Source organism: Cnephaeus nilssonii (assembly GCF_951640355.1).
Source record: "Cnephaeus nilssonii genome assembly, chromosome: 2".
NCBI classification, from domain to species: Eukaryota; Metazoa; Chordata; class Mammalia; order Chiroptera; family Vespertilionidae; genus Cnephaeus; species Cnephaeus nilssonii.
The window spans coordinates 109804867-109824251 of NC_137073.1; the positions used below are offsets into that span (position 1 = coordinate 109804867).

Genomic DNA, 19385 nt, shown 5'->3' on the forward strand with positions numbered 1-19385 from the left:
TTGACTTAAAAAGGGGTCTGAAGGACCCTGTCTTTTTTTTTTTATCAGCATCATACTTGCTTCAAAAGACAAACAATAAGATTACTAGTAGCATTCTCACTTTATCTTAATTAGTATTTCCTTGTTATTCATTCTTGCTTACACAGGTAATGTACATCACTACCCCCAAAGTTAACTAACTAAAGAAATCTTAACCCCCAAGCTATAGTTGAAAAACCAGATTCATGGGCCCCAGCCCAGGTCAGCCACTCAGAATCCTGGGTCGGAGTTTCAGAAGCTCCCACAGGGTTCTGCAGTCACTGGAATGTGGACCCGCTCTGCCAGACTTGGCTTGTTCTTGAATGCATGCTGGTGAGTCACGGTGAGCAGCTGTGTCCTGGCCTCGCTGAAGAGACCTGGCTGTGGAGAATTCTCTTAGAAAGCGACAGGGTGGAAGTCTGGTGTGAAAACTCACTGGCAGCTTCGTTTCCTTCCAGAGACCTGCGGAAGAAACCCTGCACGAAGCAGCAGAACCTGGTAACGATTTAAATCTTGTATTTCAAAATCAACCTTTAGACAAAGAACATAAGCAGGCACAAGCATTTTGGCATGTGGCACAGACTACGTAAAACTTGATGGTTTTTCTTGTGTTTAAACATGAAAGTGTTATGTGCTCACACAGAATAGGGTATACAGATGTCGTAGTATAAAATTGCACGCTGGAAATTTATATAATGTTATTAACTGATGCTATCCCAATAAATTTAATTTAAAAAGAATTCAACAGGAAAATGTAGTTCAAACTGCATTAAAAACTCATAATGAAAAAATATTTTATTAAAACATGAGGACTAAATTCTTCAAAACAAAGAAAGCCTGAGAAGAAAATCCAGATTAAAGGAGACAAAAGACTTGTGACAATCAAATGCTATATATAATTCTGGGCTGCATCCTGGATTGGATGGAAAATGTTATAAAGGACATTATTAATCAATGGACAAAATTATGGTTGGTGGGTTAGTTAAGAATATTGTATGTTATGTTAAATTTCTTGAAGTTGATCATCATACTGGGATAATATGAGAGATTTTCTTATTCTTAGGTAATGAACATTGAAATATTTAGGTGTAAGGAACATAAAACACATAGTTTAATCTGAAGTGATTCAGCAAAATATGTATGTAAATCGAGAATGATAAATCAAATGAGGCAAAATGTTAACAATTGCTGAATCTGGTTGAAGGGCATATGAGAATACTTTGTACTATTTTTACAACTTTTCTGTAAAAATATTTTCAAATTAAAGTAAAATTAAAAACAAAGAAACAAACAAGAAAGTAGACTAGCTGTTGTTTTGAGAGATGACGTGAGGGTCCCTGAAATCAGTGATGTTAGCAACTCTAAAATCCCATGATTCTCTACTGCCTTTGTTTCAATGTACCAAAAACATTCTCAATACAATCTCAGAATTCATATACAATTTCTTGCTGAAACTACTTGTGTCTGATAGTTTCACAACTGATGATATGACTATCAGTTCCTAATCCCCAAGCTATTAACCCCAATATTTAAAATTGTGCTTCATGAGTTAACATGTTATCCAATGATAATTTGTATAGACAAAAGAAAATTCTATTTGTCCCCCATATCATCGGTTGAGGATAATTTGTTATTGCAAGCAATTTTACCCTTCACATTGAATTTCTTGCAGAATGTAATGGCTTTTCAAGAAAGCGCATACGGTCTTCACCTTTTTCTTTGGAAACTACAGATTCCGAGTCCCAAGGAGGTAGGTATAGTGTAGACTGTGAGTTTCTGTTATGTTTACTCTGAGTATAAAATTTCTAAGAAACTTTTCAAGTGGATAATTTTTAAATGTCTACCCACTGGATAGTGCTTATAATATATGGTTATATAAAAACAGCAGATTGTTTTCATAAAACCATACAGTGAGTACATTCAATTGGTCAACATTGAAAAAAGACTGAAAGGACATAAGCCACAATGTTAGAAATGGTTATTTCAGCTAATGGGATTATGAGTGATTTGGTGTATTTTGCTATGTTTACAAAGTTTCTGCATTAAGTATGTATTAGTTTTGTAGGGAAAACAGCCATCCTAATATATAAAGATCCAGGTGCTGTCATGACCGAACAGACGACCGGTCACCATGAAGTGCATGGAGCACCTCTCGGTCCCCCCCCCACCCCGCCCCAGCCCTGAGCTGCTCACCATGAAGGGGGTGTGTGGCAGTGGGCGGGGCTGGGGACTGTTGAGTGGTGGCGGCGATGGCAGGCTGCTTCATGGGGCAGCAGCGAGCTTAGCAGAGCAGTCACCAGGTGGTAGCGAGTTTCACGGAGCAGTCGTGGGGCAGGGGGAGTTTTGCAATCATCCAGTGGCGAGCTTCGCGGGGCAGCAGCAAGCTTCGTGGAGCAGTCATGGGGCGGGGGGAGCCTCACGGAGCAGTCGTGGGGTGAGGGAAGTTTCACAGAGCAGTGGCGGGGTGGGGGGAGCCTCGTGGAGCAGTGGAGGGGCTGCGAGCATTGCGGAGCATCCTGGAGTAGGGAACTTCACTTAGTGTCACAGGGCGGCAGAGGCCAGCGACGGAGGCCAGGCTAGGCCTAGGGACCTTAACTGTGCACGATTTCGTGTGCGCTGGGCCTCTAGTTTTCTCATAAGTAACCACCTACTTAAGTAAATAGATGTCCACCTTTTAAAAAGACATTTTGTTCTAAGAACATCATTATATAGTACTGTATTCTGAATAATCAGTGAGTTAGTTTGCCTCTCTTCTACACTCAAAGCACTCCGGTGATTCCTTTGAGAGTTGATTGCATTGCTCTCCGCCTTGTCATACAGCTCTTTATGCTATATCTGTCTCCGCCACTCTAAGTTCCTTGAGATCATTTTCATGCCTGATAGAGTATCTTAACACATTGTGGATGGATCACGAGAATTCTCCACTTCATATTACACAGTGTTTTACAAAGTATCATACTTTAAAAAGATATTAGCTTGTAAGAGCATGTAATAAATAACTTCAAAATGCAATGGGTATTTAATTTTAAAGTGTGCCTTTAACATTTATGTAAAACGTTTTTTATACTCATTCAATAGAAACTTATCTGGCCACTGGGTAAAGCTAGCAATAAAACTACTAGTCCGCAATGTGTTAAACATGGTGAGCACTCAAAGAGCTTCTAGAACCTTGAGCCTGTCACTCTGACCTTCCCAAATCCATTCTCATTAATGATAATCTTTTTCAGTTGCTATAAAATCCTGACATTTTAGTGGCAAACATAGTAGAGGTCTTAACAAAGTATGAACAGAAGAATACCTTAAGAACTTTACAGATCCAGACAATACATCTGTTTATTTTTGGAAGAAAGTTTGAACTTGATAATTATTTTAGGATTTCATGTTTATGATAGCAATATACTGTATAAGGCAGCCCTATAAAAGAACTTGCTTTATTTTACTTATTATTGTCCATGTACATGGTTTATAATACATATAGTTGTATATACAAAATATACAACTGTACTTTAGATTCTTATTCTAAAGTTAAGCTTTAGCTTTATATTTTAAAGTTTAGAATATTAATCCTTTTGTACTTTTCATTAATTAAAACATTACTTCCCTTTTATTTGAAATTTATAATGCTTTGCTAAGCATTATAAAAACTATTTTATTTTAATTAAAGATTTGAAATGGTTGGAATATTTTCTACATTAAAATTATGATTTATATTCTTGGGTGTTTTTGTTTCTACTGAACAACCAACTGTCTTTTCCAAGTTAATCTTGCCACTAGAAATAAAAAACCCCCACAAACTATTCACTTTCTTTTCACTGATCCTCATGTACCTGGGAACCACCACATATTCAAATTAGTGAATTTATATTCTTACTAAGAATTCCAAGCATGACTGAGCAACAGTATGTCAGATACCTTTCAGATACAGAAGAGATGCTTCTAGCTCAGTAGGCCCCTCTAAGCCTCACTGACACGTTACAGACATTAAGAGGAACGGGGTCCTAATCCCAGCGGATTTGTTTACTGTGTTTGTGCATAAAGCAAAGGGATGGCTTTGAGTTATCGAGATAACTGCTTTAATTTTCCTTATTTTAATCAGACCAAAGAAGTCAGATACACAAAAAAGGAAAGAATGAATAAAGAAACCTTCATATCAGTAAGCACCATTCCTTTGTATGTAGTACAGAATATTGGTGGTATTACAACAGAGAAAAATTGCATAATTTTATATGGTCAATTCATTGTTGCTTTTCAAGAATGAAGATAATAAATACCATTTAGTTGAATTTTGAATTATAGAAGCAGTTCTACCCCCAAATTTGTAGCAGGCTATAATACTTTGAAAAGCAATTCTTATTCTTTTCTCATGTCCGTTACTCAAATGCTCCCAGGCTTCTGTTTCTGTAACCAGGAGGTGGTCACTTTGAAATAAATGTATAGTAATTCTGTGCTTGCAGCCACCACCACAGTCTTAGCCCACAGGTGCCCTTCCCAGGAAAATAATGTATCACAATGGTTTAACTTCTGTCTTCAGGTGTTATTAGAGTAGGGAGAGGGACAGAATTTGCTAACCATTTTTAAACATTCTATAAGGGTTCATTATCAATTTAGATTTTATAATCTGTAGAATTTGCCTCAGTATTCCATTTCATGATTCTAAAGACGGCCCATTCTGTTAATGACCTCATTTTCACTTACATTTATGAGAGGAAACAGAACTATGTAGCAAAACTCATCCTGCCACCGCGCATTTTTAGCAGTCAGCGCTCTCCTGTGCACTGCCTCCTACTCTAGTAGTGCGGACACTGACATCTACTGGTGAGTTCCATGTGAGACTGTTAGAACCCGAATCATAAACGGACCCACTCTCCTAGACTTAAATTTTTCTAAATATTTTTTTTCTTACAGTGAAGAAAAACAATGTTTTTATGACACCAACTCTTGTGCAAAGGAATGTTGGCATGAACAGTGCAGAACAAAGTATGTAGTTTCTCTATTATGAAAACCTCAGAAATTACATTTTACCATCTGTATTTTAATCTGCATGTGTGTTGGTGGGGATGGAGGTAAGACTGAGTGACAAAACATGAAAGAAGGTATTTGATAAGCCCAGTCCCATGGCCAAAATAAATACTTATTGGGTAAAATCTTGGCTGGAAATACGTAGTAAGCAATTCACTGGCTATTTTGACTGTGAATAATCATAATCATTAAACTAGTCAAAAAAATATGGAGAAAGAAGTATTTCACTTAAGATATATTGACTCTTTAATTCTGTTCCATGAAGGTCCTTTGAAACGTTCTGAACATGTTCTAAGACCTGCTATTTTGCAGCCACCTCGAGCTCAAAGGCGTGAAAAAGTAAGACACAATGCATTGGAACACTGCAAGACTAAAGAAAAAACAAAAAATAAGGTAAGAAAACTCTGCCATGGTAGGACTGACCTCAGTCCCTCATCTGTCCATTAGTAGGTTGCTGTGGGCCCCACACCAGTCATGAGCATTAGGAGTCATTAGGGGTCGTCTGAGCTTTCTGCTGTTGCGGAATCAGCTGCACAGCTGGAGGACAGCTGGACTAGATAGCAAAGAGCCCTCAGTGACCTTATTCCACATGCCCTCTTAAGCTGGAGAGCTGTTCCCAAGAACACGTTTTGTGGTCTCTCCGAAGCTGCAACACTGAGTCCTACAGGACAGAAACCTTGTGGTCTTGTTCCAGAGCCCTGATCCCATGTGAGAAGAGGGAACGCAATGAGGTGCCAGGGCCTGGGAGTCAGAAGTCCAACGTAGGACAGGGATTTCTGCATCTCCAATGGCTTGACATCCTAGCGTGGCTTTGCTGGTTTAGGTCACACCAGGGATCCACTCAGACCCCTTTTCATGGATAACAGGAGCAGAGAACTACCTGCACAGTGTAACTGGGAGGGGTTGGGAAGCCTCTGGAGATGATAAGAATTCTCTCTTCCGTTGTGATGCGTTGTTTTCCTAGGAAGTGCGCTTGTGGGCTAAGGACTGCTGTGGGTGGCTGAATCAGGCTTTGTGGACCTTTTAAAGGACATACTCATTTTGCTCAAGCCATGTAGATATGGGTTTGGGATATCGTCTTGCTATAGTTCTAGCTGTTTCCTCCACAAGCGGGCACTTCAGAGGAATGAGACACAACATCAGTTAGTTGGAATTTAAGAGTTAATTCCATCAGTCATTTATTTCCAGCTAAACTATTAAGGGTTGGTCCACCTCATTTTTTTTGTTTTTCCTTACTGAGCATAAGGATAGCAACACATGGAGTGTTAAAAAATACCAGTGACTTCATCAATTCAATGAAAAGAAATCAAGTTGGTAGTAATCCTACCTCGGCTACTATGTATGTTTGCATTCTTGGAAAAAAGCACCCAACCTTTTCTTTCTATTAGTGAAGTGAGGGAGTTGAACTTAGTCAACATTTGCCAACATTTTTATATTTCTAAATCTTTTTTTTTGTGGTAAAATATGATTTCATGAGACCCATTGTAAGTTAAAAAAACATTTTATTATTTATGCATGTTTATGATGTGATTTTTAAGTAACACATGTTTTAAATTTTAAATCAGTATATTATTAAAAGTTTCCATTTCTAATAATAATCACATATTACTTAAAAGCTTTTATTTATTTACGAAGTGATACATGTTAATTTTTTTAAAGTTTATAAGAAAAAAATGTGTTGACTAATTCTAAAATGTTATTATATTGCATTTGATTTTGTAACAGCATCCATAAATTATAGATTAAGATTTTTATTACATGTTATGATATCAAAAGTAGATCAATATTTATTTTCGGCATGTTTTTAAAAATCTTAATTGCATATTTAAATAATAAAATACAATATATTTCTTTCATTTTCTTCCTAAGTGATTAAGCATAAGGGAAATTTTCAGGCTATTGTTTGTAAGCATTTCTTCTTGAACAACTCATGAAGGTTATGAATAGAACTTACTCTTCATTAGTGAAAAGCCTAATTGGATATGCCCATCACTTTCTATTTAATGATGATCTTTGGACATCTAAAGAAAAGCTAAATGCTATCTATGTAAGAATTCTGACAAAATAGATGTAATTTATAGATCTAGTGAAAATTACTTCTAGGTGAATTTTATAGAACCATTATTTTCATGTTCCTTATTAACTTGTATGTCAAAATCAGAAGAATTTTTATACATCTTGTCATTAATCAGTGGTCACTTATTGTGCATAATTTAAACCATATATGCCTAATAAAAACTATTTTAAGCAACGTAAGAGTAAAATCTGTGATTTTGGCTGAGTGATGAATCCTCTGCGTGACTGAGTCATGAACATATATTTCAATTGTTGCTAACCAATGATGCATATTCTCTTGATACATATTTCTCATCTCTCAAATTCTGTTATAATGGGGGAACTACTCAAAATTATTTCTATTGGTTCATATAAGATTAAAGTAGAAACAGACCCCATCTGTCTTTATTTTATTTATTTATTTATTTGGTGGAAATATTTTATTTTTATTTTTTATTTTTATTTATTTCAGAGAGGAAGGGAGAGGGAGAAAGAGATAGAAACATCAATGATGAGAGAGAATCGTTGATTGGCTACCTCCAGCATGCCCCACACTGGGGATTTATTTTTTAATATATTTTTACTAGAGGCCCGATGCATGAAATTCGTGCAAGAGTAGGCCTTCCTTCCCCCAGCTGCCAGCACCAGCTTCCCTCTGGCTTCCAGGACCTGGGCTTCCCTCACAGCCCCGGCTTCGTCCAGAAGTTCGTCTGGGAGGACATCTGGTATAATTAGCATATTAAGCTTTTATTATTATAGATTGATTTCCGAGAGGAAGGGAGAGATAGAAACATCAGTGATGAGAGAGAATCATTGATCGGCTGCCTCCTGCATGCCCCACAGTGGGGATTGAGCCTGCAACCCGGGCATGTACCCCGACCGGGACTCGAACCATGGTTCATAAGTCAAAGCTCAACTATTGAGCCATGCTGGCCAGGCCCACCTGCCTTTAAAGACATGAACTCCCTACCACATCTCTGGTAGGGGAAGAAAAGTGTCCACAAAACATTGGAGACACTAGATCTGATCTTTCTAGGGTTCCTTCCAGTTCTAAAAGTGCCCACTGCTTCATTTATACATTAACACATATGTACATATGCACATTACTAATTGATTAAGTTACCAGTCCAATGTTCCCAGTGAAGAGATGGAGTTTCCTCCCACATTGATTAGATGATGGTGATGGTGAAGCTCTTAGTTGCTTCCAGGGATTAAATAAACCTGAAAGCTAGATTTACTAACCTAGAAATGGGAATTAACTCCACTTGGCTAAAAAAGGAACAAAAGGAGTGGGATTTCTGAAATATTAGGACCAAGTGTATAGTCTCTGGTGTCAGACAGACCCAGGCTCAAACATCAGCCCCATTCCTGGTTGTCCAGGCCTAGCCTAGCCAAGTTATTTGAACTCGTTAGGTTAGTTCACACATCTGGGAAATGTGGGTAATAAATAATGAGTGTACAAAGTGTATAAAGTTGTTGTGAACAGAGAATGAGATAGTGTACATATAATGCTCAGGGAAGTACTTGAATACAGTACATTTTTAATACATTTAACTATAACTATTGTTTCCTTGTCTGATGCCGCCATAGGAAGCAATTTAAATGAACTTTTTGATGGATTTCTTTTCATTCAGATTTCTGAGAAGAAGCCCTGTTTGCTAAATGAAAATTTGCCATGTGCTGGAATTTCAATCCAGCTGTCTACCAACCAGATTCTTTTGGGTGCTGCATCAGTAGGGTGAGTGCTGTTTCTTCATTGTTGCTTTCTTTTATCGTTATAACCATTTTCGGAAAATAATTTTCTGACATCATAGAGAGAAATTGTCAATATTTCTGTTTGAAAGAAGATTTTATAAAGAACACAGTTTAAAATGCTTTTCAAAATGTCTCTAATATTGCAATATCATTAATATTGGATTGTATCATATATATATATATATATATATATATATATATATATATATATATATGATGGAATATTTATATATATAATGGAATAATACTAGACCATAAAAAAAAGAATGAAATCTTACCATTTGTGAAGCATGGATGAACCTAAAGGGTATTATGCTAGATGAAATAAGCCAATCAGAAAAAGACAAATACCATATGATTTCACTTATGTATGGAATCTAAAGAACAATATAAATGAATAAACAAAACAGAAACAGACTCATAGTTACAGAGAACAGACGGATGGCTGCCAGAGGGGAGGGGAGTTGGGGGATGGGTGAAACAGGGGAAGGGATTGAGAAGTACAGATTGGTAATTACAAATTAGTCAAGGGGATGTAAAGCACAGCATAGGGAATATAGTCAATAATCTACACTAATAAAAGGGAAAAAGAAACATGCAAATTAACCATCACTCTGCTACGCCCACTGGCCAATCAAGAGGGAATATGCAAATTAGAAGGACAAAGTTGGCAGTCACCCAGCTGCTCCAGGCGAGGAGTGGCCGGGCGGGGCAGGACGCCTGCTATGAGAGGGAGGGCAGGGGGCGAAGGGATCTACAGGAGTGGCACTCCAGCCGCAGCGAAGACGAAGGCTGCAGACTCCAGAGTCTGCAGAGAAGACGAAGATGGCAGACTCCAGCTGGAGTCTACAGCAAAGACGAAGAAGGCAGACTCTGGCTGGAGCGAAGGCCTGGGTCCCGGGTGCTGGAGGAAAACCGGTGCTGGAAGCCAAGGGAAGGAAGGTCTATTGCATGAATCTCTTCGTGCAATGGGCCTCTAGTACTGTAATAACTATGTATGGTGCCAAGTGGGTACTGGAAATATCAGGAGGAGTACTTTGTAAAGTATGTTATTGTCTAATTACTATGCTTTACATCTGACACTAATACAAAATAATATTAAATGTAAACTATAATTGAAAAAATTTTTAAATTAAAATTGTAAAAAATAAGTCAATCGTTGATGAAAGGAGGAAAAAGCAATAGTTATAGCAAAAAGAAGCTATTAAACACCCACACACACATAAATAAAATAGCAAATGCTTATTTTTTTTTTTAGATGTCAACCAAATGAAGATAAGTATTCTTTTAAAAGCTGCAGTTCTGACTTCGTTTTTGGAGAAAACATGGTAGAAAGAGTTTTGGTAAGATTTTGGCAAATGTTTCTCTTATTATGTAGAGAGCTGTCACTTCAAATTTCTGAAGACAAATTAATTAAAACAATGTTACATTGGAGCATACTCTTTAACTCCTGGGTTCAAAGCCACATTTTCTTTCTTTAACTGGGAAGAGTCTCCTGGGAAGCTAGTTTTTGATGTTAGAATAATAGAGAGGAATCCACAGAGGAAGAGAATTGTATAATTATAACATTATTACTGATGAGTAATATTAAATAGTTCTTGACTCGTGTTAACCCAAAGGTACCCAAGGAAATCCCAGAATTACCTGTAATAGTTACTAGGTGTGCCAGTTAATAATGCAGATTTTTTTTCAATAGATGGAGTTACACATATGTTGATATATATGCGATTTGATATGTATGCTATTTTGTTGTATTGATAGCAAGCTTCAAAACTTCATATGTCAAATTTGCTGAAGGTGTTAACATCATAGATATTTTTACGCTTAAAAATGTCGAATTTCGTGCCAAAAAAAGAGTATTTTGGGACATTTTAATTCATTACTTTATTTTGAAGAAAAGTGCTGCTGAAAGTTATCATATACTTAGGGAAGCTTATGGTGAGCATGCTCCATCTCAAGATACTTGTAAATGCTGGTTTAAACGCTTTAAAAGTGATGATTTCGATGTGAAAGACAAAGAACGTCCAGGTCAACTGAAAAAGTTTGAAGACCAACAATTACAAGCATTATTGGATGAAGATGCATGTCAAACTCAAAAACAACTTGCAGAAAGATTAAATGTTGCTCAGCAAACAAGTTCCGATCATTTACAAGCAATGGGAAAGATTTTAAAGGAAGGAAAATGGGTGCCACATCAACTAAATGAAAGACAAATGGAAAACCGAAAAGTCATCAGTAAAATGTTGCTTCAATGACACGAAAGAAAGTCTTTTTTGCATCGAATTGTGACTGGCAATGAAAAGTGGATTTATTTTGAGAATCCCAAATGCACAAAATCATGGGTTGATCCAGGTCAACCATCAACATCGACTGCAAGGCCAAATCGCTTTGGAAAGAAGACAATGCTCTGCGTTTGGTGGGATCAGGAAGGTGGGATCAGGATCTTCTAAAACCAGGTGAAACCATACTGATACTGATCGCTACCAACAACAAATAATCAATTTGAACCATGCTTTGATCACGAAACAACCAGAATGTGCCAGAAGACACGGCAAAGTAAATTTGCTTCATGATAATGCACCATCACACACTTCAAAACCAGTTAAAGACACGTTAAAAGATCTTGCCTGGGAATTATTAACCCACCCGCTATATTCAGCAGACCTTGCTCCTTCAGATGACCACTTGTTCTGATCGATGGCACATGCACTTTCTGAGCAGCACTTCAAAACGTCCGAAGAAGTGGAAAATTGGGTCTCTGAATGGTTTGCCTCAAAACAAGAAAAGTTCTATTGGGACGGTATCCACAAATTACCTAGAGATGGGGGAAATGTGTAGCTAGCGATGGACATTACTTTGAATAAAGGACTTTTGATGTTTCTCTTGAAATTATCGTGTTTTCTTTGATTACAATATCTGCATTATTAACCGGTACACCTAGTAGATAAGTTCAACTGGTAATGACATCTTAATATCATTTTTCAATAGCATTTTTTTTTTGATAATAAGATGTATTTAAAATTGTTTGCCAATTTTTTTCTCATTAGCCTTAACCTTTCCCTTCAAGGTCTTACTTTGAAAACTGTTACTGTAACTTATTTGGGTCTAGCTTTAAGAGGAAAATCACTTGCCTGGGGGAATATACTTGCCAAGTGGTGACCCTGAGCTGTCGTTACTGCCCTCTTTATTCACTGTTGAGTATCCCGCACGAGGCAGTTGCTGCTCTGCCCTCCTTAGGGGATGTCTCTAAGACAGCATCATCTTTGGGGGGGCGGGGGGATGAATTTTACAGCGAAGTCAAAGCTATGGACCAGGTGTGCCTGTGCTTTAATCTAGTCCATCACATCTTCATACTCTTCCCAGCTTTTACCCAGACAAGAATCTTGGCTAAGATGGGCCTCGGTGGCTAGCTTGCCTTATGGGCTGCTAGTTACAGGGAGGACCCAAGGAGGCTGTAGAGATTTAAAAACCCACGAAAGGGCTTAGATTAATAGAAGGACCAACTCATGAGGCCAGTTTATTCCAAGATTTTTAGGGCTTCCACAAATCAGTCACTTTTACGATCTCGTTTATTCCATACCTGCCTCAGGCTAAATCCCAACCCCAAGAGCAGTTAGCATATCTTTCTAGTTTAGAGGCATTCTTTGGTCCCTCCCACAATGAAGGTCAACACCTGCGTTCCCAGAGCTGGTGACCCACACCTTTGCATCTGAACCAGAATGGACCAACTTCCAGAGTGAAGTTCCAGGCAATATATTTAGGGATATTCACTCCATAACATTTAGTCCTAAATTTGACACCAGATTAGCTTCTGTAAGATGTCACCGACAAAAATAAAGTATTTTATTAGCATTCAACTCAATGTAACAAAGATATTGTGTTCTTATGCTATATAAAGCATTGGCGTCGGTCTTCAGTTTGCCTGCATATTGGCTATCTGGTGAGCCTTTCCAGTATTTTTATGCCTGGACATCTCCCGAAACCAACCGTATCAGAATATTTTGGTTGCGGCCAGGTGTCAGGCAATTCTAATATACAGCCAGGCTTGAAAACTGCGTGAGGCAGAGAGAGACCTACACCAAGGACCTAATCGGGACTGCAGGTTTACTGTGAGGACGCACTTGTGCACTCTCCTAGGGGCACTTCACATTTGGTTTACAAAACAAAACAGTCTGCGCTTCCTATGTTATTGATAACATCCTACAGATAGGAGCAACAGGGAAAACTTGTATCTGTCTTCTGGTTAATCCTGTAATCCCATGGCCTAGTGATTTGGGGGCTAGTATATCCTTCTGACTGGTTAGCTCACCATGTGCTCTTAGAATTAGTCATTAAGCTTTCTGTGCCTTAAATTTTCTTAAAATGAAATAATTACACCCGTCTCTACCGGTTTTAACAGAATATCTTGATGTCCAGTTAAATAATGTGAACAAATCCTGAGTTTCAAAGGGAAATGATATAAACCTGAGTATCATTTCAGTTTTCCCTGTTCTGCAGGGGGCTACACAGGATCATAAATGGTAGGGAACTACTCAGTCCTTTTCACACAGGCCTTGATTACAACACAGGTGCAAACACCCATTGTTGGCAAAGCTGATGGGAGGAAAATTAAGATTGTTTCTATGAAGATGATCTCTGAGACAGCTCAGTGGGTTCTCTGGGTAATTTAATCATTATTATTATTATTTTTTAAATCCTCACCACAGGATATGTTCATTGATTTTAGAAAGGAAGGAGGAGAGCGGGGAGGGGAGGCACATCAATGTGAGAGAGAAACATTGATCATTTGCCTCCCATACGTGCCCCTACAGGGGATTGAACCTGCAACCTAAGTATGTGCCCTGACTAGGAATTGAACAACTGAGCCACCCAGACAGGGCTATTATTATTATTATTATGTTTTAATGCTATGGATAGAGACAGCGAATTGCTGGGCATACTGAAATACCTTGAAATAGGTAATAGTTGCACCTCCTTGTAGGTATCAGGTTAGTCTGGGGTAGCATGGAACAGCTGTTACCTCCTTTGGGGTCTCTGGAGCCAGATCCCACCCAAGTAGGCTGGTGGTCACTGGACTATGCTTCCTGGGGATCAGGACCAAGGTCCTGCAGGGATAGGGAGGAACTTCCTGTTCAGCACAGAGGGAGCCCAAACGAAAACACAGCAGCTGGTTTTGTTTAAAACAGAAGAACAAAGATATCTTTTGGCTTCCTGCAAATATAAGAGGGTAAAATTAAGTAATGCATCCTTTCCCCTCCCAGGGTATGCAAAAACTCACCCAGCCTCAACTTGAGAATGATTCCCATGCCAAGGAAGAGCCATTCAAACACACTCTAAACTGTCCTATCAGCTCTCCAAACTCAAGTAAGAATTCCTTCACTTGTAAAACATTTGGTTTGACTAGTTTATTTCCTGTTTCCCCATGTCATTTGTTTAACATCTATAAAATACAAAAACAATAGTCCAGTATTTTCAAATTTGTTGGTAAAGAATAAAGCACGTACATATAGTTACGTGATATAGAAGCTTTTTAAAGTTTTTGACTTAATGACATGGCAAATCATTAAAGAGATTTACGTAACCTGAAGAACTTGGGCTTTTTGGAAACACTCATTGTTATAAAAAAGTGGAAGAGATGCATTTAATAGGGGCAACAAAGAATGCTCACACTAGGAAAAATGGGGCCTTTTATGTGTTTCCCCCCTATTTTCACTTAGGAACAGACGCCATTAAAAATATATCCCTGATTGAATCAGCCGCTGCTCTCTCTTCCAAATCATCACCAAAATGCTTGCTGAAGAAAATTGATGTAATAACAGGGGAGGAAGCAGAATATAATGTGTTAAAGGTCTGTATATCATATATTGCTCTTTACAGATATAAAGTAGCCCTTACAGGTATAAAGTTACCATCAATAGGGACATGTTTTTTAAAAAGGCAGAAGTATACTTTTCAAGAAAACTGAGCTGCTTAAATAAAAATGTTGGACACTTCCAAAAATTAAACCACTATTTTGTTGTATTCTTACGTTTGTGCGTATAACTTGCAGAAAAATGGGTTATTGGGTTTACAACTATTCACATTAGGAAGCAGACAGCTCAGGACCCTTTCTTAATCTGACTTCGACCTATGTTGTACCCTGCTCAACCTGCTTGTCCAATCAGTGCCATTATCATAGGAATTAAAATTTTAACTTACACAGAAGGCTTTAAAGTGCTGATAAGATGAATTTATTTTAGTTCAAGAGAGTAAAAGAATTTTGTTTTCCTTTTGAAAGTTTGTAAGTTCTGAATTTCATATAAATCAGAACTTTCACAGATGCGTCTACAGTATCACCATCAGGTTTGAATGTGGAGTGGTCTAGGTATCAGCCCAGGCCTATGAAGTGTAATTACTACAACTTGATCATTTTTCAACAAGGCACAGGTTTCCCTTAGTCTGTCTACATCTGCTCTTCCTTCTTTCCTCTTCTCCCCCACAGTCTGCTAATACGTTTACTATACAAGTGTGTCCCAAAGCGTAACCTCAGATCAGCTTAACCCTAGACCAGGCGTCCTCAAACTACGGCCCGTGGGCCACATGCGGGTGTTTTTGCTGTTTTGTTTTTTTACTTCAAAATAAGATATGTGCAGTGTGCATAGGAATTTGTTCATAGTTTTTTTTAAACTATAGTCCGGCCCTCCAACGGTCTGAGGGACAGTGAACAGGCCCCCTGTTTAAAAAGTTTGAGGACCCCTGCCCTAGACTATGGAAGTAATTGTGACGGGTGAGACCCTGGCCTGCTGTATTTTCAACAAGTCGTCCAGGTGACTCACAAACACAGTGACCTTTGAGAGCCACTGGTATTTTAAATTACAGTAGGGTACTCTGGTATCACATCTTAGTTCTCATGCTCTATTCTTTAAAATATTTAAAGCATACAAATATTTCCATGATTGCTTTACCTTCAAATAAATTACATAGCTCAAATAGCATTTTTTACTTTAAAAGTTAGTGTTTATATAGATATAGAGGTGGGGCAAAAGTCGGTTTACAGTTGTTCAAATGGAAAATAATACAATAATTAATAAGTAATAAGTAATAATTTAAGAATAAACTCTATTTCATGTATGTACTCACAACTATAAACCTACTTTTACCACATCATGTATTGTTAAGTGAAAAAGCAAGATACAGAAAGTAGTATGCTATTCTACCATTTACAGGAAAAAAAGGGGAACATATAATGTATTGTCATATACATGTAATGTATTGTATATATACATACATATATATATATATATATATATATATATATATATATACACTTATATATGGAGAATTAACAAACTATTAGCAATAGTGATTACTGATACAGAGGTAGAAAGTACAAATGGGAAGCTAGGTTTGGGGAGGGACTTCTCACTTTGTACATCTTGCTTTTTAAAAAATCTTTATTGTTGAAAGTATTACATAAGTCCTCCCTTTTCTCCCATCTTGCTTTTTGATGTTTGAACTATTAAAAACTTGTATGTTTGTAAAGTTAAATAATATTTAAGTTTAAATAATATTTTAAAACTGATGTGTAAATCCTTAACAAAGGTTATTCTGGTAAAAGATCAAACAAATAAAAGTATAGGGAGGGATTTGAAGAAACTTTCTATATGTTTGACATTTTAAAATATTGCCCTTCAGATCAACTGCAAGCTTTTTGTGTTCAACAAAACCACCCCGTCCTGGACTGAAAGGGGCCGGGGAGCTCTGAGACTGAACGACACAGCTGGCAGTGACCGTGGGGCCTTCCAGTCAAGACTAAGTAAGGGATCCTCTGGGAAAGCAGGATGCTATGTCTCAGGGTAAAATCTCCAATATAGGTGCAAATCATTGTCTGGAGATGTGTCATAAAGTACATCAAGAAATCAGACTGTTGAAAACAAGGTTGTTTCCAACGTGCCATAGGAGCTTCCTGGTTAGAGTAGGCTCTTCTGTCAGAGGACACCGATTCCAGTTCTGGCCCCCCCACTGACTAACTGGTGGCCTTAGACAAGTTAGTTAACCACTCTGCCCAGTGGTGTCATTTTAAAAGGGGGATAATGGCCCCGGCCAGGTAGCTCAGTTGGTAAGACTGGTGTCCCCATACATCAAGGTTGCAGGTTTGATCCTTGGTCAAGGCACATAGAAGAAGCAACCAATGAATGAATAAATAATTGGAACAACAAATTGATGTTTCTTGTTCTCTCTCTCTCTCTCTCTCTCTCTCTCTCTCTCTCTCTCTCTCTCTCTCCCTCTCTCTCAAAATCAATAAATGAAAATCTAATAATAGTCCATAACCTGATTGTGAGAATTCAGTGAGATGATGTATGTAAAGTACCCATGAAGGAGCCCACTACATACCTAAATAGCAATCCATTATTATTTAAAGAGATATGATACAAATTATTTAAAAAGTGAAAATAGTTTTCCTAAAAAAGAATATTTGCCCTATAATTTACAATGCCATTCATAGCATGGTGTGTGGGTTGGGATAAAGGGTCAGTGTCCAAGAAATAAAGGTGTGTGGTTATTGAATCCTGCAAACAGAGTGATGGTTGGAATCTGGAGTCAGTCACACTGAAAGACTCAGGAGGTTTTGGCATCTGAGAGGCACATTGGCCCTCATTCAGAGGCCCAAACTTAAAGTGAGCCCACACGGAGATCTGGGTAGGGGGGATAGGTTTGGTTGACCGGTCAATACTAGCCAGTAAGAGCTGTGGAGGAGACCACAGATTGAAGTCGGATCTAAGTGTATGCATGTTTGTTGAGTTTCAGATATCGAGCTCAACAAATGGGTAGGGAATAGAATTCAGACTAAGAGAATAGAAACAGTGTCTTCAGTTCTGTAATTGGCAAACAGGTTTCTAGGTATTATTCCCAAGGCAGGTGATGGTTGTTTTTCTACTTTGGTTTAATTTCACTCCTTCCACTGCCTGCCAAAAGAACCACAAAACAACCTTTTATTTATTTTTTTTAATTATACAGGGCATACAAGTTCATTATAGAAGACAGAAAATATGGATCAACAGAAAGAAAGAAAATCACTCATAGGTCTATCTTCCTGTGATAGCTTCTGTTTATAATACATATTCTTCTAGACTTTGTTCTCTATCTGCATAAATGTATACATATATTGAAAAAGGTGTGTTTCATGGTGTTTATATTGCTTTGCAACTGGATTTCTTCTTGTTTACATAGTATATACCATGATCACTTTTCTACATCAATAATTCTCTTTTCTTCAGTCTTTTTTTAAAAACGTATATATTTCAGAGAGGAAGGAGAGGAAAGGAGATAGAAACATCAAAGATGAGAGAGAATCATTGATTGGCTGCCTCCTGCATGCTCCACTGAGGATGGAGCCTGCAACCTGGGCATGTGAATCAAACTGTGACCTCCTGGTTCATAGGTCCAAGCTCAATCACTGAGCCACGCCAGCTGGGCCTCTTCAGTCTACTTAATGGGTTTATAATACCTTGAATAGCTGTACCATCATTTATTTAACTCATTCTATTTTTTAATTCCATTTCAGTTTTCTCTATTTTAAACAATTTTGGGGTAAATTCTTCAGAACACTAGGTCCTCAAAGGAGTTCTAAAATTTTAATCATTTTTAATATTATAGTAAAATATATATATATATATATATATATATATATATATATATATATATATATATATAATTCCAGCATTTTAACCATAAAAAAAGGAAAAAATTCTTTAACATAATAAAGTTCAATTTGAAAACCAAATTATAATCTAGTCAAACTTAATATGAAAATACAATCTGAAAAATAAGTATAAGTTTTACTTTGCTTTCAATATGGGGAATTCCCCTGGAAGGATAAGAAATCAACTCTTCTGTAGTCTGATGTATTCACCTTCCTGTTTTAGTTATGCGCAATCAAGGCAGCCTGAGGCTGATTCTCAATAGCAAACTCTGGACTCAAATGGAGATTCAAAGAGCGAACCACCGAAATTTACGAATAACAGCTACCGATTTAGAAGACTATAGCATCAAAGTGTTTTTAATTCAGGTAAGTAATAAATTTTAGTGTTAGAGGATTACCCACCCTACTATATTTATAGATCTCTGCAATTACCCATTTGTGTTGTGTGGGGTTTTTTCCATTTTATTTATTTATTTATTTTTAAATATATTTTATTGATTTTTTTACAGAGAGGAAGGGAGAGGGATAGAGAGTTAGAAACATCGATCAGCTGCCTCCTGCACACTCCCTACTGGGGATGTGCCCACAACCAAGGTACATGCCCTTGACCAGAATCGAACCTGGGAGCCTTCAGTCTGTAGGCCGATGCTCTATCCACTGAGCCAAACCGGTTAGGGCTTTATTTCCATTTTATTGTGTAACCTGTACCATTGGCAAAAAATCAGCCATTCATTTTGGTTGTTTACAGTCTAATATAAGACCTACATTTTACATGGAATTTAGAAATTAACACCGAAATCTAGAGTAACCAACTGGTACCTGTCCCAAGTTATTTTTATTGATATAAGCTATCAAA

At 37.6% G+C, this 19385-nt stretch overlaps 1 protein-coding gene across 3 annotated transcripts in view; it reads left to right on the plus strand.

Moving 5' to 3' along the window:
• Positions 1-19385, plus strand: part of RANBP3L (RAN binding protein 3 like) — a 43726-nt gene that overhangs the window by 18432 nt on the left and 5909 nt on the right. Inside the window, exons 3-12 of one of the 3 annotated variants that reach the window (XM_079783407.1) lie at positions 477-516; positions 1691-1768; positions 4924-4995; positions 5303-5430; positions 8727-8830; positions 10106-10190; positions 14109-14211; positions 14565-14695; positions 16522-16642; positions 18753-18895. In XM_079783407.1, the coding sequence (XP_079639533.1) occupies positions 477-516; positions 1691-1768; positions 4924-4995; positions 5303-5430; positions 8727-8830; positions 10106-10190; positions 14109-14211; positions 14565-14695; positions 16522-16642; positions 18753-18895 (1005 nt within the window). The remainder of the gene's footprint in view (positions 1-476; positions 517-1690; positions 1769-4923; positions 4996-5302; positions 5431-8726; positions 8831-10105; positions 10191-14108; positions 14212-14564; positions 14696-16521; positions 16643-18752; positions 18896-19385) is intronic. The other 2 variants (XM_079783408.1, XM_079783409.1) reach the window with 2 other exon arrangements.